The sequence below is a fragment of the Neodiprion lecontei genome, chromosome 4 (genome assembly GCF_021901455.1).
Source record: "Neodiprion lecontei isolate iyNeoLeco1 chromosome 4, iyNeoLeco1.1, whole genome shotgun sequence".
NCBI classification, from domain to species: domain Eukaryota; kingdom Metazoa; phylum Arthropoda; class Insecta; order Hymenoptera; family Diprionidae; genus Neodiprion; species Neodiprion lecontei.
In genome coordinates, this window is record NC_060263.1 from 24,918,244 (window position 1) to 24,942,517 (window position 24,274).

The 24,274-nt window shown below is 39.4% G+C and overlaps 3 protein-coding genes across 3 annotated transcripts; 2 read left to right on the top strand and 1 right to left on the bottom strand.

Annotated features, from left to right (window-relative positions):
• The first annotated feature begins 543 nt into the window (after positions 1 to 543).
• On the top strand, positions 544 to 7,418 carry LOC107226675 (glycine-rich RNA-binding protein 3, mitochondrial). The gene is made up of 7 exons (XM_046736391.1): positions 544 to 578; positions 3,171 to 3,340; positions 4,044 to 4,235; positions 4,889 to 5,206; positions 5,856 to 6,018; positions 7,076 to 7,189; positions 7,300 to 7,418. Exons 2-6 carry the CDS (start codon positions 3,256 to 3,258, stop codon positions 7,134 to 7,136), a joined length of 819 nt encoding a protein of 272 aa, XP_046592347.1. The 5' UTR covers positions 544 to 578; positions 3,171 to 3,255; the 3' UTR covers positions 7,137 to 7,189; positions 7,300 to 7,418.
• A 2,778-nt stretch (positions 7,419 to 10,196) lies between these two features.
• Positions 10,197 to 15,316, top strand: LOC107226671 (H/ACA ribonucleoprotein complex subunit GAR1-like). The gene is made up of 6 exons (XM_046736390.1): positions 10,197 to 10,347; positions 11,092 to 11,283; positions 12,821 to 13,114; positions 13,764 to 13,923; positions 14,974 to 15,087; positions 15,198 to 15,316. The coding sequence occupies exons 1-5, from the start codon at positions 10,263 to 10,265 to the stop codon at positions 15,032 to 15,034; spliced, it is 792 nt and encodes a 263-aa protein (XP_046592346.1). The 5' UTR covers positions 10,197 to 10,262; the 3' UTR covers positions 15,035 to 15,087; positions 15,198 to 15,316.
• Positions 15,317 to 17,134: 1,818 nt separating this feature from the next.
• Positions 17,135 to 23,614, bottom strand: LOC107223805 (putative uncharacterized protein DDB_G0282133). The gene is made up of 6 exons (XM_046736389.1): positions 23,509 to 23,614; positions 22,391 to 23,058; positions 21,883 to 22,168; positions 19,264 to 21,296; positions 18,507 to 18,687; positions 17,135 to 18,245 (listed from the first exon to the last, which is right to left on the bottom strand). Exons 1-6 carry the CDS (start codon positions 23,600 to 23,602, stop codon positions 17,830 to 17,832), a joined length of 3,678 nt encoding a protein of 1,225 aa, XP_046592345.1. The 5' UTR covers positions 23,603 to 23,614; the 3' UTR covers positions 17,135 to 17,829.
• Between the last annotated feature and the right edge of the window lie 660 nt (positions 23,615 to 24,274).

Sequence of the window (24,274 nt, forward strand, 5' to 3'; positions counted from 1 at the left end):
CTCTCGAGCATTCCGACTTCGTAGTTAGTTCGAAAGGCGGGTTCTCAGACACCAGAGTGTACATATAATTGCAAACAGCATAACCATACAAAGCGTATCTTCTTCGAATGTTCTCTACTACCATAACGTTTAACATTGACCGTGGAGTCGGGAATCTCGTTGCTTATTATAAGTGCGGCTACTTAATCCACAGGGAAGAGTTGGATTACTGTACTGAAATTATCATCTTGGAATGTTAATTGCAGTGTTTTGTGCCAAGCCTTTTACAGTAGACCTTATCCTACGACTGTCTGTTCTACCATTTACAGCAACACTGCACGAAGGTACAGAAAGTCCTACGAAGCTGAAAACCTTTCTGCGTAGCGCGTTATTCGATATCGTCTATGATCCAGTTGAGTACTTTTAATGCCGATGCCATTGAATTGAATCAACCGATTACTGAAATCGAATCGATGATGCATGTTCGCGAGAAGACGCTTCGCCTCTTGACTTTATTACCTTTCCTTTAATTGATTTCAGCGATTCTCCTGTTTCTGATTCCGATCTTTCAGGCTACCACTGCAGTCTGCGTCATCCAGGTATACGCATATTGATTGTACATAATGATCTATACCGCGGCTTTTTAATCGGCATTAATAACCGACGATTGGAACTGGCATACTACTTGTGTGGGACTGCGATTGAAATGGAGTAACTACGCGCTTACATCCAAGGAATCCTCCGAAGAATTGCTATTAATTATGAGAATCTTCCGTGCCAAATTGCCCAATCGTACGTTTGAATTTGAATTAAAAATTACTATCGATGTCTGGAAATAAATATCAGATTTCACACACGAACGGTAATTGCTGCTCGGTTCCTTGCCAAATGTGAGGATAGTTGAAGATTGAAATAACTATTATTCCCGTCTGGTAAATTTGCCGGCATCACAACCTTGAGGTCGCAGCGCCGATTAATTAACCGAGACTTTGCCTGTGCCTCGGGCACGAGTAAGTTTCTCGAGACAAAAAATCCAAATGGATAATATGATCATCTGTTAGCCTGCCTCTTAAAAGAAATGATCATGTTTACGAATCCTGCACCTTCATATCCAAAGCAGAATTTCAAGAATTCAATTTGTCGTTTCACATTGTCAATTGATATTTCAAGATTAACTTGAGGCGTTGTGAAGAGCTGACGACAGGTCAAATAGTTATTTTAACTAGCTACTTTGCTTTGAATATGTTACAATCGATGGCTCATCTATTCTTATACAACGCATAGAGAACATGATTATAATATGGTAGATTGAAGGTTACGCGTCACTAAAATCCCACAGTAAACAAGAAGATGAATTCAGCTATGACGATTGGTGGAATTTATAAAGATGATTTTCATAGAAATACAAATCAATATAAATATATTGAAAACGAAATTAATTAACGAAAATTAAAAATTAACGAATTATTGGAAGAAAATTGAAGTCTGCTATGAATAGCAAATTCTCAAACATTTTTTGCACAGACAATTTATCCGGAATTCGATGGTAACCTGAATAACCTGATGCGAGTATCAATTTCTTACAAATTCAAAAGTGAAACCAAGATTATTTCGCATTCGAGAAAAAAAAGTTGACAATCCAATGAGACAAATGTACTGTAAGTAGCTAGTTTCTGCGTATGATGTAACCCGATATTCTACACACTCGTATGAGTACCCAGTACGCTGGTGAGATTTTATTGCTTAAGTGACCAACAAATCGTCGAACGCGAATGAATAATTCTTATGATTACCACCATAAGCTTTTAGTTGCATTAACTCAAAGCTTTTCCTAATGATACTTTGTAATTATATAGATATGAGTGTCTGATTTCTACAGATTCTTATACGGAGACCTTCGAATGTTAGAAGCTGACAAAACACATTCAGAAATCGACAACGTCTGAGTTTCAATCCAGTATATAACGCGAAAACTATGAATCATACGAAGAACAAGCTGGGAATTGAGAAAATTTACTTTCCAATGGATTTCTAAATCATAATATACAAAACAATCTAACAGTCCCTGGAAGTTTATAAAAATTCAAAAATATCTTAGTTTTTCGGGCTTCCCAAAAATTCTGATAGTATAGAAAACCTGAAGTTATGAATACTATGCGGCATAAGTTTTAAAAAAAAATCAAACAACAGTAATTTTTCAGCATAAACAGAATTTTGAATTATTTACTTTATTATCTCTGAGTTCGCAAAGTGCTCTTTGTGAGCTGAAAAATTATATTTTCTTTTCAGAAAAAAATTCAGCAAATAATGTATAACTTGCGAACTAAATTCAGCCCCATATTAGAATTCATGCACAATGTTCTACAATAACGAAGGAGAATCTCAAGAAATTTCATCGAAATAAATGAGTGTTTCCGAAAAACCTAAAAAACAAAGATGTTTTTGATTTTTTTCATCTTCAGAGACATAATATTTTTCAGATTATGACCTCAAAACTCACTTGAAATTTTTTCGTTCCCAACTCTTTTGTATAATGTACAGTTTTTGAGTTTCGCTGACGTGAACTCGGACGGTGACGATTCTGGAATGTAAATATTAGGTTAACTATTATTGTCTGAACGCATTCAAGTTCAAATTCACAAAACATCACACTCACCTGTATTAATTAGTGAAGAAATTTCATACAATTTGAACCAGCTCTGATTGTAACACAGTAAGGATTTTGGTCAATTTGGTTACACGTGGAATATTCCACGTAAATCCGGATGGATGCAGTACGCAAAACTTACGTAATCCACAGAAGAAAACTGTTCAAGATTTATAGGAAGTTAAAAATTTTTTTCTAAAGCCCCGGGAGTTTCCAGAGGAATCATAAACCGTAACCGATTATTTACGGTGTGAGGTTGTGTAAAACTGGAATTTGAAATAGGTAGTGTCAAGGTTCTTTTCTTGACTCACACAACGAAACTTAACCGTCTAAGTTGGCTCTTTTTTAGTTTGAGATTGGTAGATATAATAATGAAACAGCATGGATGATCACCACACAAGGCTGCGTTTGGTTATTCCCTAGAACTGTAAAAATTCCTAATTACTAGGCATTGAACCGGCATCGTAAGCGGTTGAACAATAAACAGATATCCGATACAGACACGTTAGGAACAGAAGATTACGTAACTATAATGGATTATTAGTGTGCAGAACAGTAGCTATAAAAGCTGCAACATCAAAGGATCCATCGTAGTTTATCTCTGGTTTCCATATACAACAGACTTCAGAATGTGGAAAGTTCGAGTACTGGGTCTACTGGTGCTGGGATGCTGTGGCGTCGTCTTTGTTTCCGGTGAATCAGTTCAAACGGAAGGTAATTTTGAGTAATCCTAATTCATCAAGTCAGTTCAGGTTCAGTTATACAAGTCAATTTTAACGGTCTCAGAAATTTTTTGAGTACTGTAAAACCGGTACCTCAGCTTGCTGTGTAACATCTAACAAGTGATCATCTTCAAATCGGTGTTTTCGTTGTTGGATAAAGTGGAATTTCACTGCTTGCAGGGCATAGTATTAACGTTTCACATTTACAATCGGTAATTATTCATCCGATTCAGTTTTAACGAATTCACTTTGCTGTAATCGGTAGATCCATTATTGAACTAGCAGAGTCTGCAACCACGATTCCATTGCAACTCATGTAAGATGTAGGACAGTGATACGGTTAATGATGTACAGTTGGAGTCTTGAACTTTAATCGAAGGTAATTATAGGTGCTACTTTGACATGCGACGACACATTTTTCGGCATAAAGCTTCGAAAGCCGTTAAAGATCCTGCCTGCAAGTCCTATGGGTCACAGTTCCGTAAACGCGAAATTGTCGTGCTCCGATAACAAGAAGCACTTGAGCAACAGCCTCTGTAACAGGATGTGTGACATAAATTTAGATTCGTTTATAATTTGAGTTGAGTGATGCGTGGGTGAAGACTTGAACAATTGTGGAAGATAGCACATCATACTAGCTATTGCTCGTCAAGTTGTTAACGTTTCGCTTCTTATTATTATTTTTTTTATCAAAGGTGCGACTGCTGCGAATGATGGCGATATGGTAACACTGTCCACCGAACTCAAGCCCCCGCCACTTCCGGCTGCGGGTGAACACCGCGGAATCGCTTACCTGGTCAATCTCTTCGCTGTCAGAAACAAAACTACTGACACCTCCGAGGAAAATGGTGAAAATACCCTGGTCGATAACAGCCCGGAAATCATCGGTATGTTTAACGATTGATCTATCCGATACACCTACTAACAGAACTTTTTTGTCACGACGGACAGATACTTTGAAACACAACACTTTGAATTTTTAATGCGTTTACATGGAAATGATTCTGCAGATGGTAGGACCGTTTGGAACGCTAAGACGTCTAAGATTTTACTGAAAGTTGTAATAAAATTAAAATAAAACATGACTTAACATTCTTGCATTAAAGTTGAATATTGTTTTGAATTGTTTAATTGCTGAAGGTTTACTCATATTGCATATAAAAAATCTTGAAAATTAGCAGTACATTGAACTCGTTTTTCCGAAGATTCTCAAAATTCGATTTATTAAAAGTTTCAATCAGAACGCTACAGAAAAAAAAGTGCCATGAAACTGGGTTTGATCAAATTTTAAATTTTAGATACGTTTGATCTATAACTGACTAATATATTCGAAATGTTGGACTGGATCAACGATTACGTCCGACCATATATCAATCCCAAAATCTTTGATCGTCTTTCCAATAATTTTTTGGAATTTAACCGGGATCATTCATTACTACGTAAAAATAAAAACAGCTTTGAATATCCCGAATAAAAAATAACCCATCACTGCAATATGTTTAGCGATGCATACAATATGTAAATGAAACCTTTATTTCAGGACCCTTAGCTTCTGTACTTCTTGTTGTTGACGAAGAAGATGATGAAAAAGTCACTTCAGAAGACCTAGCCGGGAATTTGGGAGGCAACTATGCTACGGTTAAAAGTTCCAATTCAAACGAAGCGCCGAAGGGGACCGAAGTCCGCGATGTCGTAGGAGATAAACCCAAAAAGACGAAGAAGATCCGTAGCAAGAGAACACTATACAAAAAATACGGCGGATACGGTGGCTACCCTAGCGGAGGTGGTGGCGGATATGGTGGCTACCCTAGCGGCGGTGGTGGCGGATATGGTGGCTACCCCACTGGTTCGTATGGTGGTAAGTGGTGCCCTTGACCTCGAGCATTTTTATCTGGAAGAAAAAAAACAATCAATCTATGAGATCGGAATATTCTCCAGGTGTACTTGCTTCGCCACTATCTTGATTTTCACACCTTCGCAATCAGTGTCAATTGATCGTAACCTTTCGGGCATTCAACCTCACCATAATTCTCCAAATCCAGTCCGACATTTACTTCTTCTTCTTCCGCGTTCTCAACTAATACTGAGGGAAAATCGTGAAACCAAGCAGCTCAAGTTTCTGATTGCGCATGCGCGAGCTTTGTTGTCTGCGTTATGACTACCAAGAGTCACAATAACAACCCAATTTCGATTTATCACTTGACGCGTGAGAGTTTGACATTCCACGAGTAAGTTGGCTTCCCTGCCAAATTGGAGGAAAAAATGTTATGAGTTATTAGAAAATATTATTAATAATTATAAAGTAGAGTTCAATTACTTTCCTCAGTTGGTCATTCAGCCTGCTAAAAAGTTTCGCCGTTTTTTCGCGGTAAGTCACCTCTTGTTTGTCTCAAACTCAATTTCTCTTCACTTTCCCGCAAGCGCAGGTTCCATTCAGAGCGAGAATAGACCGGAGTGGATATCAAAGTTACTTTAAATCAATCTAGACATTGCTACCTTATTTTCAGGAGGGGGTGGATATGGTGCTGTTGGAATCCCCGTATTTGTTGTGCCTGTTGGCGTGTATGGCGGCGGCGGCGGCGGCGGAGGTCGGGGCAAAGGACACCACGGAGGTGGGGGCGGAGGTGGAAACTATGGAGGTGGTGGATATTACCCAGTAGGAGGAGGAAGGTGAGTCCTATCTCAATAGTTTCATCAGACCAACTCTGCGTGAACGGATTTCGTGGGAACGATGATAGCGAAACTAAATTCTGTGAAAAAAAAAACAAAAAACTCTTCAGGAGTTGAAAACATCGTCAAAGCCGAATAATGTCTAATAATTGTTGGCGGACAAGCTCAGATTGGCGGAAGAAGGGGGGGGGGGGCGAATAAAGAAACCCGGTGAAATTTACAACGTCAAAATCGGAATTCTTGTATAATGGACCACTTCTTTCTAGTAATTTTTCACCTCCGCTCTGGAGGAAGTTGAACGCGGTACCTATTCTCGACGATTACAGAGTGGCTCACGTTATTGCTCGAATGCATTCCCGTACAATGCACATATGCTTATAGTATTTTTTAATGGCATAACGTTGTAACTGTTACCAAGCAATGCTTCTGCGAACTTCAACAAGTATACTTTGTACGTAGACATTGTTTTCGGTACGCCGTTTCAATTCGACATATTTCAACTATTTGTAGATCAAAAACTTTCCGAGCATGCTAAAATGTATTGAATTTGTCATCTACTGCCTGAAATTTAGAATGAGAAAATTTATAATTTCGTAATATGTCTGAGTATTCGAATAGGTAATTATATCTGACAATTATTGTTCAAATTTATCTTAGTGTTTGTAAGTATCAGACACGTCTGTGTTAAAATTTTTTAGGAAATGACCTTTTCCATACAGGATGTCCAAAATTAGTTGGAAAAATATTAAACGTAATCTGTACACTATACGATTCCAAGTGTATACTTACTGCTTCAAGATCTAAATGAAACGTACAGAAAAAAGATGAATTTATCAAAATACAATACGTAAAATACATAGTTTTTAGTTAGAAAATTCATCAAGTAAAATCACAACCATATCTCCTATGAGTCGAGCGATTCCCCAAAAAATTCTGCGCACAGTGTGGCACAGAGAAATTTGAAATACTGGAAAACAAAAATGATCTTTCGAGAGTGCGTGTGTCGTGAAGGTATTAAATACCGTGAAAGAGAGTAAAACGACTTGTGTTATTTCAGGGGTGGTGGCTCTCAAGCCTCGGCACAAGCTTCAGCTCAGTCGTCTAGCTGGTCGTATTAGCCGAAAAGCAATTTCGAGTTCACCGTGCCTTTGTGCGTGACGGAGAATTACCGGTAAGCTTTAATTGAAGTCAAATGACTGCCGCGTGCTCGACTGGCTCGCTTATAAGTTCTATGCAATCGTAATTCGTGGCAGAAATTAACAAATTATTTCGTATTTTCAGCTTCAAGTCGAGACAGGAAGTGCAGAAATAACGATGAACACGATTGATCGTTCAATATTTATTAGTGCTCAAGACAATTAAAAAAACGTAAATAATAAAGCAAGAAATTTTATTGTAAACGAGCTCTTTTTTACCTGGTAAAACCGCTGCGAGGACTTCGCAAAGTTTTTGCAACAGATGACATTTTGTCCTGGATACGTTCCTTGGGAGTCATCGCTCCTGTGTAATGAACTCGTTTGGATTCCACTCCTTCCTCATTTTATACGTATACATATATACACCTTATACGTATATATACACAATCTCGAGAAGAATCTTGTGCATGTGTGTATAATCACTAGAGCCGGAGCAACTAGTCAAAATATTTCCTTTTCGCTGGGTTGGCGTTGAAACTATAGATTCACTGATCTTCTCAGCCAATTAGCAGGCGCCTATTCAATTACCTAAAATTTAATTTCAAAGGTCTCACAACCGCGGACTTGGAATCTCACGCACTGATCTAGCGTATGTTCCGATATGCACTGCGAGCACTGCACAGTGCTCTCACTGTAGAAAAATTCGTTCCGATATGGACTGCAGTATACGGCCGCAGTACCCTAGGGAAATATATGACGTCATGAATAACCACCATATTTCTACTGCGAACACTGGAGGTTTCGAGGTAAGGTACTCGCAGTGCTTTGATCACGTGATCAGTCAAATTCAATAGACAATTGATATTAATATCAATTTTTTTAATTTAACAATATTCCAACAATAGTTCTCCTCATTGATTATTAAACTATAATAATACACTCATTTATAAGCTGCGTCAAAAATGGGGCCGACAGTATACTGGACTGCGTTCCGTTTTAAATAGTAACCAGTGTAAGTCCAGTATAACTGACTATAAAGGAACGATTTCCCAGTATACTAAATTCACGTTACACCGTACAGTGGTCGCAGTGTATATCGGAACATACCCCTAATATTGGAGAATCAATAAATCATTATTTCGTTCGCTCTTTTGTTTTGATTGCTCGGTATTTCTATTAACGAGTGTTAGATTCATGTCGAACAGACAATAAAGCACGAGCGATTGCCTTGTATAAACCGAATTTATGCGAGAAGAAATTATCTTAGCTTCTCGATGGAGGTTTCTCTCGACTGAAATGTTTTGATGCAAACCTAATTCCGTTACTTTCATCGGAAATTCAAGTGTTTTGTATTGCCAAAAGGCATATTGTTATACTTACTCACTTTATCGAAATGCTAGCTAACTTGTTCCTAGCCAAGCCTTTGAAACTCTTTGCCATGTACGATTTCCAATCTTACTCGATCTGTTAGCATTTTGCTAATCCAAACACGATTGAACCGCGACTCGATGAAAATGTAACAGACTGATTCTATCCACCTGTACCGTTCGACATATTGACCGGTCTGAAATCTCACGCTTACCGTAAACATTATCCTCGCGAGAGTCGTGACTGGATGGAAATCAAAATGGAAATGCAAAAAAATATAAATATATCAAAAACAAAATGATATGTAGATTCTTAGAACAGAGCCGCGTCGAACTAATGGCAGAAAAACAAAATCTGTTATAAGCAACCTCTTAAGCGTTTTTTGCATTGGCATTATAATTTTATTTCATTATAAATCATTTTTCATTCACCTGGAGGTCACCAGGTAATCTGAATAACCTCATCCAATTTTCGATTTCATACGATTGAAAAAATGAATACAAGGTGATTTCGCATTCCAGAAAAAAAGATTTAAGTTCTCGGCAAGACAAATGTTTCCGCATATTTTGATGTATCGCGATATTCTTACCGGTTGTGTGAGTACCAAGTTCGCTGGTGAGATTTTATCACTTGAGACATAATTGGCAAAATATCCTGATTTTATGATGACAAAAACTTCATCGTACACGGAGAAATACGATAGGCTGCGAAATAAATAATTTTTATTATTACCAACAAAAATTATTAGGTGCATTACCTCAGAGCTTTTTTTAATGATACCTTGAAATCATAATATATATGAGTCTGTAATTTTTATAGACTTTTATTCGAAAGCCTCCGAATGTTAGTAGCCGACAGAACACATTTTGAAATCGGTATTGTCTGACAATCGATCTACTACCTGTATAACTCTGAAACTATGAATTATACAAAGTAAAAGTGGGGAGTAAGACAGTTTCAGAGTATGGTGAATTTTTAAGTCTTAACATACAAAACAATATGGCAACCCCCGGAAATTTGGAGGAAATCAAAAATACTTCTTTTTTTTAGGTTTTTCGAAAACTCTGATAGTGTAGAAAGACTAAGGTATGAATTCATTTCTGCAGTAATTTCTTATAAAATCCAAGTAATGGTAATTTTTCAGCATAAGTAGAAAATTTACGGTTTTCGAGAAACCCGAAAAACAGGTACGTTGGATTTTTTATCACTTTTCACCACGTGGAGTCCGGATAAATGTGGCGCCAAAATTTTACGTTAGTAAAAGAAAAAATCTGTTCAAAATTTCTGGGATATTAAATATTTTATAAAATCCCTAGGAGTTTGCAGAGAATTCGTAAACAACAACTGAAAATTTACGGCATGAGATCATGCAAAACTCGAATCCGAAATAAGTGGGATCAAGGTTATTTCCTTGTCTCACATAAAGAAACTTTATCGTCTACTTTGACTCTTTTTACAGTTCAGGAGTGTTCGATATGATTATGGGATAGCATTATGATCACCAGACAAGGTTGCATTCAGTTGTTCCCTAGACTTGTAAGAAGTTTTAATTACTATGCACTGAGGCGAGATCGAGAGCGGCTAAAAAGTAAACAGATATCCGATACACACGCGTTGGGAGTAGAACATTGCGTAACTACCATGAATTATTAGCGGGACGAACGGTAACTATATAAAAGCTGCAACGTCAAAGGATCCATCGTAGTGCATCTCTGGTTTCCATCTATAACAGATTTCAAAATGTGGATACATCAAGTACTGCGTATCATTTTGCTGGGGTGCTGTGGCTTCGTCTTCGTCTCTGGCGGATCAATTCAAACGGAAGGTAAACTTTGAATAATCCCAATTCATAAAGGTCCGGTTAACGTCAAGTCATTTTCCACTTCATCTTAAATTTTCTCCACTACTGTAAATCCCGCATCTTTGCTCATTGGGTAACAGCTAACAAGTTATCGTCTTTAGATCGGTGTTTTCCCTGATCCAATGAGTGCGTAGATCTCATTCATTGTGTATATCGAAATTTCGCTGCTTACAGGACATAGCGACTTTTCACATTTACAATCAATGATTATTAATGCGAATCGTGTTCAAGCAGTGTACTGCAAGTTAGAGATCATTTTCTAATTCACTTAACTTTAATCAGTAGATCCATTAATCGACTAGCACAGTCTGCGACTGCGATACTTGTGATTAATGAGAGACGCAGGACGGTGATCGGATAAATGACGTAAAGTCGAAGTCTTGAACTTTAATTGGAGGTTATTGTGGATGCCATTTTGCCATGCAGACATATTCTTCGATAAAAGGCATTAAAAGCCGTTGGTCATCATACTTACAAGTCCTAGGGTATAGTTACGTGAAATCAAAATTTTCATGCTCCGAAAACAAGCAGCACTTGAGCATCAGCTTCTGTAACAGGATATGTCAAATAAATTGATATTCGTTTATAATTTAAGTTCAGTGATGCGTGTGCGAAACTTGAACATATGTGGAGGAAAGCACATCATACAAGCTGTTGCTCGTCAATTTGTCTACGTTTCGTTCCTTATTATTATTGTTTTCATCTAAGGTACAACTGTTGCGAATGATGACGATGTGGTAACACTGTCCACCGAACTCAAGCCCCCGCCACTTCCGTCTGCGGGTGAACACCGCGGAATCGTTTACCTGGTCAATCAGTTCGGTGCCAGAAACAAAACTACTGACATCTCCGAGGAAAATGGTGAAAATATCCAGGTCGATAACGGCCCGGAAATCATCGGTATGTTTAACGATTGTTCTATCTGATACACTTACTCACAGAATTTTCGTAGCGATGGACAGATACTTTGAAATTTTATTATGTGTGCATGGAAGTAACCCTAAAAACTGCCGGACTGCTTAGAAAGCTAAGCTGTCTTAGATTCTACTGCCCGCTGCAATGCAGTAAGCTTCTGTAAGGCTACTGGAGACATGTCGCGATGAAGTTTGATTGAAAACTGTTATAACTCGAAAGGTCCAAACGAACGTGTATCGCAGTCGAAGAACCAAACGCAACTGAGCGAGGAAAGCAAAGGTAATAGGCATACACGATGACAATACGACCACGTATTACAATACCTCGCCTGTTAGTGAGTGTCGCATGAAGGCCTTTGTGCCACGCTAATCCTAATCCCTAAGCCTCGTCTCGGCTTACACACGTACAGGACATACACAAGACGCACCAGCCAGTACCAGGTGACAAGTTAACACGAACTTGACGAACAAGAAAAACCCAATCACTCATTCCTCACCCGGGGCACCATGTTTTGGTCGTTTGACCAGAGTTCTTCTCTAACTTCAATCGGAATGGGATGAGTGAGTGAGAGGGTGAATAAATAAATAACACGATTTCGCGGGAAAGACAAGACGCTTGCTTCGGCATAAAAACCCTCACGGTGCAGAGGGAAAAGCCGAAGCAAGACAAGTGTTTATTAACTGCAAATCAGATCATCATAAAACAGGATAATACAGTCGCTGGTGCGTTCCTTGTCAACTACATTGAATGATCATTCAATAATCTTAAGCCAACTTATCTAAGTCTCCATGAGAAACCGTGCTCCGCAACTTCCACGCACTCGTGGAAGCAGGGAGTGGGGAGCGTCAAGGTGGCCCAATGCCGTGCAAACAGCGGTCCCGACGTCTCGGGAACCAACGCTGAAGTACAATGACGCTCGCCCGGGAGACGCGACACCCCCGGCCCAACAGGAGGGTGAACCACGTCTCCCCCGACCGTGTTAAACGGATAAATCTTAAAACTACGCGAAACGAAATAATCGACGCGCGTGTCTAAGGCAAACCTAACACGTCCTACCTATTCGAGCGCTCGAGACTAACTAACTTGCGCTGCGCCCTCACCGGCCAAGCGAACGTACGTAACTGCCGATTCGAGTATCGGCCCACGAATTTCTGACGTGGGCAATAAGTACGTAATTTGAATTACTATAACGTTGAACTACTCGTCATGTGGAATAAGAAAGTGAATCTACTGTTGCGACTCTTTAGTCACCTCATACGTGGTAAATAGGTGCAACATACAAATATAACGAAACTAAAGTATTTGCTGTGGTAAATTTACAAACTAATATAATAATAGTAAAGTGGCGCGAACATAGTTTTTCTAAAGTGTCTGAAGGTTTGATTTACAAAAATTATTCAATCAAAGCTCTAGTGAAAAAAAACTACCATAAAACTGGATTCAATTCGATTTCAGAATTTTGACCGTCACTGCAATATGGCTTGCAATACATACGATATATGAATGAAACTTTCAATTACAGGACCCACAGCTTCTGTAATTCTTGTTGATCAAGAAGAAAACAAAAAAATCACTTCAGACGACTTGACCGGGAATTTAGGAGAAGACTATGCTACGGCTCAAAGTACCGATTCGAAGAAAACGCCGAAAGAAATCGGTGTCGAGACGATTGTCTCTGAAAACCGTGATGTCGCAGTAGGTAAACTCAAAATGCTGAGGAAGATTCGCAGCAAGAGAACTCCATCCAGAAAATGCTACTCCTGCGGAGGCGGAGGTGGTGGCGGATATGGTGGCTACCCAAATCGTTCTTATGGTAGTAAGTAGTGCCCTTCACCTCAAGCATTTTTATCTGGAAGATGGAAAATAATCAATCTATGAGATAGGAATATTTTCCGGGTGCACTTGCTTCGCCACTATCTTGATTTTCACACCTTCGCAATCAGTGTCAATTGATCGTAACCTTTCGGGCATTCAACCTCACCATAATTCTCCAAATCCAGTCCGACATCTACTTCTTCTTCTTCCGCGTTCTCAACTAATACTGAGGGAAAATCGTGAAACCAAGCAGCCCAAGTTTCTGATTGCGCATGCGCGAGCTTTGTTGTCTGCGTTATGACTACCAAGAGTCACAATAACAACCCAATTTCGATTTATCACTTGACGCGTGAGAGTTTGACATTCCACGAGTAAGTTGGCTTCCCTGCCAAATTGGAGGACAAAATGTTATAAGTTATTAGAAGATATTATTAATAATTATAAAGTAAAGTTCAATTACTTTCCTCAGCTGGTCATTCAGCCTGCTAAAAAGTTTTGCCATTTTTTCTCGGTAAGTCATCTCTAGCTTGTCTCAAACTCAATTTCTCTTCACCTTCCCGCAAGCACAGGTTCCATTCAGAGCGAAAATCGACCGGAGTGGATACCAAAGTAACTTCAAATCAATCTAGACATTGCTACCTTATTTTCAGGAGGGGGTGGATATGGTGCTGTTGGAATCCCCGTATTTGTTGTGCCTGTCGGCGTGTATGGCGGCGGCGGCGGCGGAGGTTGGGGCAAAGGACACCACGGAGGTGGGGGCGGAGGTGGAAACTATGGAGGTGGTGGATATTACCCAGTAGGAGGCGGATGGTGAGTCCTATCTTTATAGTTTCATCAGACCAACTCTGCGTGAACGGATTTCATGGGAACGATGGTAGCGAAACTAAATTCTGTGAAAAAAAAAACTGTTCATGAGTTGAAAACATCGTCAAAGCCGCATAATGTCTATTAATTGTTGGCGGACAAGCTCAGATTGGCGGGGGGGGGGGGGGGGGGGGGGGGGCGAGTAAAGAAACCCGGTGAAATTTACAACGTCAAAATCGGAGTTCTTGTATGATGGACCACTTCTTCCTAGTAATTTTTCACCTCTGCTCTGGAGGAAGTTGAATGCGGTACCTATTCTCGACGATTACAGAGGGGCTCACATTATTGCTCGAATGCATTCCCGTACAATGCACATATGCTTATAGTATTTTTTAATGGCATAACGTTGTAACTGTTACCAAGCAATGCTTCTGCGAACTTCAACACGTATATTATGTACGTAGATATTGTTTTCGGTACGCCGTTTCAATTCGACATATTTCAACTATTTGTAGATCAAAAACTTTCCGAGCATGCTAAAATGTATTGAATTTGTCATCTACTGCCTGAAATTTAGAATGAGAGAATTTATAATTTCGTAATATGTCTGAGTATTCGAATAGAATATCTGACAATTATTATTCAAATTTATCTCAGTGTTTGTAAGTATCAGAGACGTCTGTGTTAAAATTTTTTAGGAAATGACCTTTTCCGTACAGGATGTCCAAAATTAGTTGGAAAATATTAAATATAATCTATACACTATACGATTCCAAGTGTATACTTACTGCTTCAAGATCTAAATGAAACATACAGAAAAAAGATGAATTTATCCGAATACAATACGTAAAATACATAGTTTTTAGTTAGAAAATTCATCAAGTAAAATCACAACCATATCTCCTATGAGTCAAGCGATTCCCCAAAAAATTCTGCGCAAAGTGTGGCACAGAGAAATTTGAAATACTGGAAAACAAAAATGATCTTACAAGAGTGCGTGTGTCGTGAAGGTATTAAATACCGTGAAAGAGAGTAAAACGACTTGTGTTATTTCAGGGGTGGTGGCTCTCAAGCCTCGGCACAAGCTTCAGCTCAGTCGTCTAGCTGGTCGTATTAGCCGAAAAGCAAATTCGAGTTCACCGTGCCTTTTTGCATCACGAAGAATTACCGGTAAGCTTTAATTGAAGTCAAATGACTGCCGAGTGCTCGACTGGCTCGCTTATAAGTTCTATGCAATCGTAATTCGTGGCAGAAATTAACAAATTATTTCGTATTTTCAGCTTCAAGTCGAGACAGGAAGTGCAGAAATAACGATGAACACGATTGATCGTTCAATATTTATTAGTGCTCAAAACAATTAAAAAAACGTAAATAATAAAGCAAGAATTTTTATTGTAAACGAGCTCTTTTTTACCTGGTAAAACCGCTGCGAGGACTTCGCAAAGTTTTTGCAACAGATGACATTTTGTCCTGGATACGTTCCTTAGGAGTCATCGCTCCTGTGTAATGAACTCGTTTGGATTCCACTCCTTCCTCATTTTATACGTATACATATATACACCTTATACGTATATATACACAATCTCGAGAAGAATCTTGTGCATGTGTGTATAATCACTAGAGCCGGAGCAACTAGTCAAAATATTTCCTTTTCGTTGGGCTGGCGTTGAAACTATAGATTCACTGATCTTCTCAGCCAATTAGCAGGCGCCTATTCAATTACTTAAAATTTAATTTCAACGGTCTCACAACCGGGGACTTGGAATCTTTCCGTAAACACTGATCTGATATCAAGAGATTCAATAAATCATTATTTCGTTTACTCTTTTGATTTTATCAATCGTTATTGCCATTCACGGGTGTTAGATCCGTGTTGATCAGAACATAAAGTGTAACCGATTATAGCCATCCTGTGTATTTTGTAATTGAGCCTTTATGACCTGCTATAAAATGTTAGACTCGTTTTGCTATCTGGGACTGTAATAAAATCCTACCGATGAGCAATTCATGCGAGACGAAATTTTACTGACGTTTAGACGGAGCTTTCTCACGAACGAAATCCTTTGTAGCAAACCTAATTCCGCTACTTTCGTAGAAATTTCAGATTTCTTGAACTGCTCAACGTCAAGTTGTTATACTTACTCACTTAATAGAAATGCACGCCAACTTTTCCGAACCTTTGAAACTCTTTCTGTATACGATTTCCAAGCCTACTAATCGAACTGTTGAGGTTTTGCTAATCCCTAAGTGCGGTTGAACCGTGACTCGATAAAAATGTAACAGACTAATTCTATCCACCTGTACCGTTCGACAATTTGACGGGTCTGAAATCTCACGTTCACCGTAAGCACTATCCTCACGGGGATCGTGACTGGGTGGAAATCGATCATCGCTTCTTTGGCATTGTGTTCGACGACTTCACCGAGATGACTCATTGCCGCAGACTGCCACTTCGATAAATTATAATGGTCAACTTATTCAGTTTAGACTGCTCGAAAAATGAGCAGTTTAGGAGAGGAGTACTCTCGTTCTTCGCATCACGGAATCCGGACGCCAAGTTTAATAGGAAGCGTAAAAACGAGGAAGGAGTAGGTATAGATATGGAAGCAAATATTCTTTTATATGATAATTTAGTATGAGTCAAAACTTGTTCTGTCTAAAAATTAACCAAAGACCTGTCCAAAAATACACACAGTTCAGAGTTATTGCTGTTAGAATGTTTTCACCTAATTCGCCATTCTGCTAGAATGTACCACAAATTTTAAACTTACACACAACTGTGAATAACTTTCCAAAACAAGCGGCAATGTCCCGACACGAGCAGCCAGATTAATTTCTGCGACTATCTCGGTGCTTGATTCAACCTCGATTAACGCCAGAGGATTATTCAAATCGCGTGCACGCTGATACGTACCAGCCGCTGAAGAAGAAACTTGTTCGATGTCCGAAATGTTGTGGGATCTTTGGTAAAACCTTAGCTATAACACATAATCAATGAGATCGTAAGTTCAGTAGCTGTAAGCCGAATCTGATGATTATATTTTTACAATATATTATCTCTCGGTGAATTTACTTTCTATTTCCGCAAAGCAAATTGCTGCCGAGATTTCAGATCAAGAGAGCTTATAAAGATTGATTTGGAACAATCAACTATTACCTACCTCTCAGGTGTTATATTGCAGATCTTGGTTATCGATTTCTCCAAATCCTATCGATGGTTGTGACTGAATTACGCCTGGCTCCCTGAATGCGACTTGAGAAGTGGTCAATAAATGAAGAATATTCGGTGAAAGCCATGCATAAATGTCTATTTATTGTGTGGTGTAGAAACTAAATGTACTATTTCTATATTCACTTAGCGGTTATACAGGGAAATAAAAACATGTTAGACCACACGAAGTGTTCTGCACAGTTTGATACATAGGCTGAACAATACACGCATAAACTTGGACCGCCAAATTCTTAGCCTACGCCTAATTTTAGAAAAATTACAAAACTCACAGTTGTTAGCGATTATATGACATTAATGGCATGTAAAGTAACGTACTGACGTACAACGATACTTGGCTCTTAGCCCGATTCAGTTATGATTAATACGTATATCGGCCAGAATCTTACATTACTTGGATTATAGGTATTGTATTAGCAACTTTCTCATACATTTTTCAGAGCTCAAATAATTGTCGTTATTGAAAAACGAAATGAAACTGCTGTGTTGGATAGGAACTAGTGGTCCTGTTCCGAATTCTTACCCAGGAATGTCAAGATCTGGATCTTGGAAATTTTAGATGAAGATCGTCGTAATGCGTTTAAAACATAGCAATACAAAATTAGCGGTCCCTATATATGGGCTTTCTCTTATAAGGTATATTCTCCTTCCTACGAGTACGCACATTGTAGATATCAAAGCGTTCAACCAAACAGATTGGTAGTAAAACCCGGAGATCTCACGATGTTGGGTAGCACAATTGTGCCAGGATTCTTGATGTTGCCAATCTGACTGGTCGCAAAACGTCCTACTCCGTGATCAACGGGGCCAGTTACTAAAATGTTAACTCCGCTTCCGTATTTCTCATTCAAACTTTGTCCTAAGTTTCCTCCATAGTTGACGTACCGGGTTTGGGACCCCAATGGATTCATTATGGAAGTAGAAACAATGGAGCCTGTATTTTGAGTGACAGAACTCAAAAGCGGATTAACATGTAGATTCACTTGTTGCTGGCCTGTGATTCCCGAGAAACGGCTGCCTCCCGTGCTTTTTGAACCCACTACCGAAGTTGACCATGTCGATTGCAGCTTATCACCAGGGAGAGGATTTCCAGAAAAACCTGCAATTTCAAAAGCCGCTTAATTCTATTTCTTGAGCTCAAGTAGGTCATTCATATTTTCGAACGATGTGACACCTTAGACTTCATAATTTGGTTCCCAAAATTGAGTAATATTGTAGGTATATGATTTTATAGCTTTTGCTACATTGATCATGATTGGAAAATGTCCGATTTTTCAAAACAATTCGTGTTATCAAAATATTTTGTAACTGATTGATGGCTAAAGATGGGTACAAAGTGTCAAATTGAGAAAGCTGTTACTTGAAACTGAAAAGCTGCTGTTGCGAGACGCTGATTTGCTGGAGCCAGTGCCAGAGTTGCTACTCTGCTGAAACTTTGCTTCGAATGTGCCAAATTCCGTATTGGGCTGCTGTTGGCCTTGGACGTTGCTCGAGGATTTAGATATTTCCATGCCCGATTGAAAGTTTTTGTTAACTTGACTCTGTAACGAAAGTTATCTGATTTAGGCTTACGAAACATTTAGTAACACAAGAACGAAACGTGAAAAGGTGTCATTTGATCCAGGGTAAGTTAGTAGTAATTGGCGATTATATGCGGAAAAGTCATTTCAAAATGAAATGTATTTTCGAATATGGCTCTGTCCGTTTTTTCGCCAAAAGAGTATATTACAATTACGACAGATAGTCATTTAGAAGTGGACATAAGTCGCACAGATAATCACGTCAGTGACATTACACAGAAATTGTGTTCGTTGACAATCGCTGTCAGATTCCTTTCAACTTCTAGTACAAGAAATTAAATATAGTTTTTCGAAAAAAACCGATGCTACAACATTGTTCATCTTGACACATTTGCATTCGTTGAAACCAAGAAATGTACAGATGCGAAGTACTCATAATTTCTAAAATAACCGATTTTCAGGACATACTTGATCTGTGATGATTCTATTGTTACGGACAAGTTAAAAAAACAATAAAAAATGAATCTTCAATTGAAAATAGGAAACATCCGGTAACAGTACCCATAAAAGTATTATTGAAAATAGAATGGCTCGTACCACATCAGCAGTATTGCCACCGATGCTCACGGCCTCAGACGCTCCATTATTCTTAATCACATTCGCATCGTGTGCATAAGAGTTTACAGCAGTGGCAGAATTCAGATTCGCTTCGGAATGAGAATTTGCGTCACCAGAATTGGTATTCAAATTGATGTTCGTTCCAGCATCATCGTTCACTTCAGCAGTGTTTGTATTCATGTTGACATTCGTCTCGGAATAAGAGCCCGAGTCACCAGTATTCGTGTTCAAATTGATGTTCGTTCCAGCATCAACGTTCACTTCGGCGATGTTTGTATTCGCATTGACATTCGTCTCGGAATAAGAGCCCGAGTTATCAGTATTCGTGTTCAAATTTATGTTCGTTCCAGCATTAACGTTTACTTCGGCAGTGTTTGTATTCATGTTGACATTCGTCTCGGAATAAGAGCCAGAGTTATCAGTATTCGTGTTCAAATTTATGTTCGTTCCAGCATTAACGTTCACTTCGGCGGTGTTTGTATTCGCATTGTCATTCGTTTCGGAATAAAAGCCCGAGTCATAAGTATTGGTGTTCGTTCCAGCATTAACGTTCACTTCGGCGGTGTTCGTATTCGCATTGTCATTCGTTTCGGAATAAAAGCCCGAGTCATAAGTATTGGTGTTCGTTCGGGCATTAACGTTCACTTCGGCGGTGTTCGTATTCGCATTGTCATTCGTTTCGGAATAAAAGCCCGAGTCATAAGTATTGGTGTTCGTTCCGGCATTAACGTTCACTTCGGCGGTGTTCGTATTCGCATTGTCATTCGTTTCGGAATAAAAGCCCGAGTCATAAGTATTGGTGTTCGTTCCGGCATTAACGTTCACTTCGGCGGTGTTTGTATTCGCATTGTCATTCGTTTCGGAATAAAAGCCCGAGTCATAAGTATTGGTGTTCGTTCCAGCATTAACGTTCACTTCGGCGGTGTTTGTATTCGCGTTGTCATTCGTTTCGGAATAAAAGCCCGAGTCATAAGTATTGGTGTTCGTTCCAGCATTAACGTTCACTTCGGCGGTGTTTGTATTCGCGTTGTCATTCGTTTCGGAATAAAAGCCCGAGTCATAAGTATTGGTGTTCGTTCCAGCATTAACGTTCACTTCGGCGGTGTTTGTATTCGCGTTGTCATTCGTTTCGGAATAAAAGCCCGAGTCATAAGTATTGGTGTTCGTTCCAGCATTAACGTTCACTTCGGCGGTGTTTGTATTCGCGTTGTCATTCGTTTCGGAATAAAAGCCCGAGTCATAAGTATTGGTGTTCGTTCCAGCATTAACGTTCACTTCGGCGGTGTTTGTATTCGCGTTGTCATTCGTTTCGGAATAAAAGCCCGAGTCATAAGTATTGGTGTTCGTTCCAGCATTAACGTTCACTTCGGCGGTGTTTGTATTCGCATTGTCATTCGTTTCGGAATAAAAGCCCGAGTCATAAGTATTTGTGTTCGTTCCAGCATTAACGTTCACTTCGGCGGTGTTTGTATTCGCATTGTCATTCGTTTCGGAATAAAAGCCCGAGTCATAAGTATTGGTGTTCGTTCCAGCATTAACGTTCACTTCGCCGGTGTTTGTATTCGCATTGTCATTCGTTTCGGAATAAAAGCCCGAGTCATAAGTATTGGTGTTCGTTCCAGCATTAACGTTCACTTCGGCGGTGTTTGTATTCGCGTTGTCATTCGTTTCGGAATAAAAGCCCGAGTCATAAGTATTGGTGTTCGTTCCAGCATTAACGTTCACTTCGCCGGTGTTTGTATTCGCGTTGACATTCGTCTCGGAATAAGAGCCAGAGTTATCAGTATTCGTGTTCAAATTTATGTTCGTTCCAGCATCAACATTCACTTGAGCGGTGTTTGTATTTTCATTGATATTCGTCTCGGAATAAGAGCCAGAGTCATCAGTATTCGTGTTCAAATTTATGTTCGTTCCAGCGTTAACGTTCACTTCGGCAGTGTTCGTGTTGACAGCTCCAGAAGATCCGGATGAGAAATGACGTGGAGAATTGAGAAACGGGTTTCCAGCGTATCCTGCAAGTTTAGTGATCTCTAGACTAACCACCCCAATGATAACTAATTTTTGAAAATTGAAGCGAAATGTGTAAAATGCGAGAGCAGTATTGAAGCTCCCTGAAAACGAATGCTTACCACCTTGTCAACCAATTGAAGTATATTCATGCAGACGTAACACAGATGCGTGGACATACACACATGTTTAAAAATCGCCCGAAGATCTTATTTCAATGGCAGTGATAATATGGGTGATAGGAAATGCGGCAGGTCACGAGATTTCAAATATTTTATTTGTCACATGTTTGAAACGGCTTGGTCAATTTTGGTTTCGTTGCAACTGGGTTTATCCAAGTATGAAAATATTTATATAATACTGTTATTTGTTAAATAGTGTATTGTTTACAACAAGAAAGCAAAGTCACTGCACCACCTTTGTGTCACATGTTGTAAATTAATATACATGAACACAAGGCTGAAATCTGCAGTTAATATTAGTATTGAGGCAATGAATCTTAATGATAGGTTCTCCAACCAGTTAGTAGAGTTAAGCATTAGAATGGAAAGTCACGGTTGTATAAATTGTTATAAAAATTTGACGAGCTACTGCTTTTAGATTCGGAACCGCCGAAGCTTCCGCTTGAGCTAGTTTCAAAGAAGGATGAAGAACTCTGGTGTCCTCCGGCTTGACCAATGTTGGCTACATCGAGGGAAGAAGCTCCATCGAATTGGGTCTGTTCGCCTGTCACAGCCGTATCGAGATTACTATAGCCAGTGTTTGTTCCCACAAAATCTAACTTATCGGCTTCGGCGTGTTCGAATTGCTGGTTTGCAGCGTTCGCATAAGATCCGCTGTTCTGGCTCCCCTGAAAAAATTGGCTGCCAACTTGACCCTGCAACGATATGTTTTCGATTGAAGTGCTATGCAGTGAACAAAACTTTCGATACAATATCAGAAATGAAGTGTTGAGATATGTAATGTCGTCGACAATTTTCTCTGAAAAATAAAATAACTCGAATGTTTGTCTGATATGATCATTATCCAAAATATGCATGTCGTATACGATACTAGCCCCCTTAATTACGAATGTATACAAAAACAGAATTGTTCATACCGCATTGACAACGGCTCCAGCGGCATTGACAGATCCAGATCCTTGATTGTTGCCTGATCCTGTAACGCCGAGATCATTGTCAGCTCTGACAATGTGTACTACGGGTCCGCTTTGGGCGTAGTAACTTATCTTTCCACCCAAGTTGTCAGCTCCGTTATTTTGATTCAATCCCTGATTTTGGTTTTGTCCAGCATTCGCGAGAGCTCCAGAACCTTGAATAACGGAAACTCCCTGCTGAATACCGGCGTTCGAAAATTGCTGAGCGTTCAAGTTCTGTTGGTCTTGAAGCAGGCTGCTACTTTGCCCGATGGGTTGCGCGTTTACGTTCAGGTTCGTATTTGCTTCCGAGAATCCCGTATTGAAATTGGTATTTGCATTAGTCAAGCCGATCTGTCCGGCGGAAGATTCAACATTTCCGAAATGGCCTTGCGAGTTGGCGTTCAAGTTCTCATTGCCATAAAACTTTGCTATATTGGACTGCGAATTTGCTCCTCCCTGTCCGACGGAAAATATGTTTGTGAGTCCTTGGCCTACGGCAATCGCCGGTTGCAACACTATCGGCAACAAACCAGAGGAGAACCTAGACGAAGACGAAGAGGATTGCGACGACGCCGAGGAAGAAGAGGAGGATGTATGAGACGACGAGGACGAAGACTCCACGTTACCACCTAAAAATGGTTGTTACTGTAATTTTAAAATTCTGGCACGACTGCGGCAGCAGGAGAAACTAATCGTGAACAAAAATTCTAATGATATAAATAAACTAGAATGGGCAGCTATTTCTGAAGCATAAATTACTCTACACGAATGTATTAATCAAGTATTCTACAACCAAGATTGAAGAGACGATATGCAGCCGCATTTCATACCGAAATCTGAATGAAATGTAACACTGATTTTCAGCAAAATGTGTCGGATGAATAATGGGGCTAACATAAACAATCACTTTGGCACTTCGACAACGGTTAGATAGAAGCCGTGGATCATTTGAAGACGTAGTGAAACGTCATTGCAGTATCCGAAAAAAAACTTTACACTCAAGCGTATTTGTAGTTTTGTGTATAGCAGTTCGGTGTCGGGTGAAAATTACAAATTGAACCGGAATACCATCCGCCTACCTGGGAATGGGAATCCAAAGAACGGCACGTTCGGTACCGGTGCAGGGTTGGCTAGTCCGACCACCGAAAATAATATGATTGACCACACCAACATCTTGTAATGAAAACTTGAAGAGAACTGCACGATATTGGGTGCTATCCATTATATATCCACTATCTTGATGGAGTAATCGGTAGGGATATGGAAAATTGGTACCCATCGGCTAGTCATTAAAAGACAATTCGAAAATTTTTATATGGAACTTGATAATGAGTTCCAAAATTTGCTAAGCTGTCTGATCAACACTGTGACACTAAGCGTAATAAGTTCCGTCTTCGAATCCGTATTCAATCCTTGGGTGACTAAGATCCTCCACTTCTTTACGCCAGGATGTCCCATTTTTCACGTGAATCATGAGTTAAGAAATCGTAGTAAATATTCAGGAATTTTTCCAAGAACGTATTTTAAATTCGGTTAAATATCTAACTATACATTATACTCTTGAAACATTACTGTCATTGCAATTTATACGAAATATAGTTCTCGAGATATGAACGAAGAACTTCATGTGTCGCAGGTAAGACCAGCTAGTAACATACAGTATAACTTTACTGGGTGTAATTAAAGAATAAACACACACTACTGGAAGATGGCGTACTACAATTAGGTACAAGTATTTGGAGAGCATCAAAATAGATTAAAATCATCATAATTACGGTGAGCTGCATGAAAAATGGAGGCCACGGCATCTTTTCGAAATCTGATATACATCTTTTAAGGTAAGCC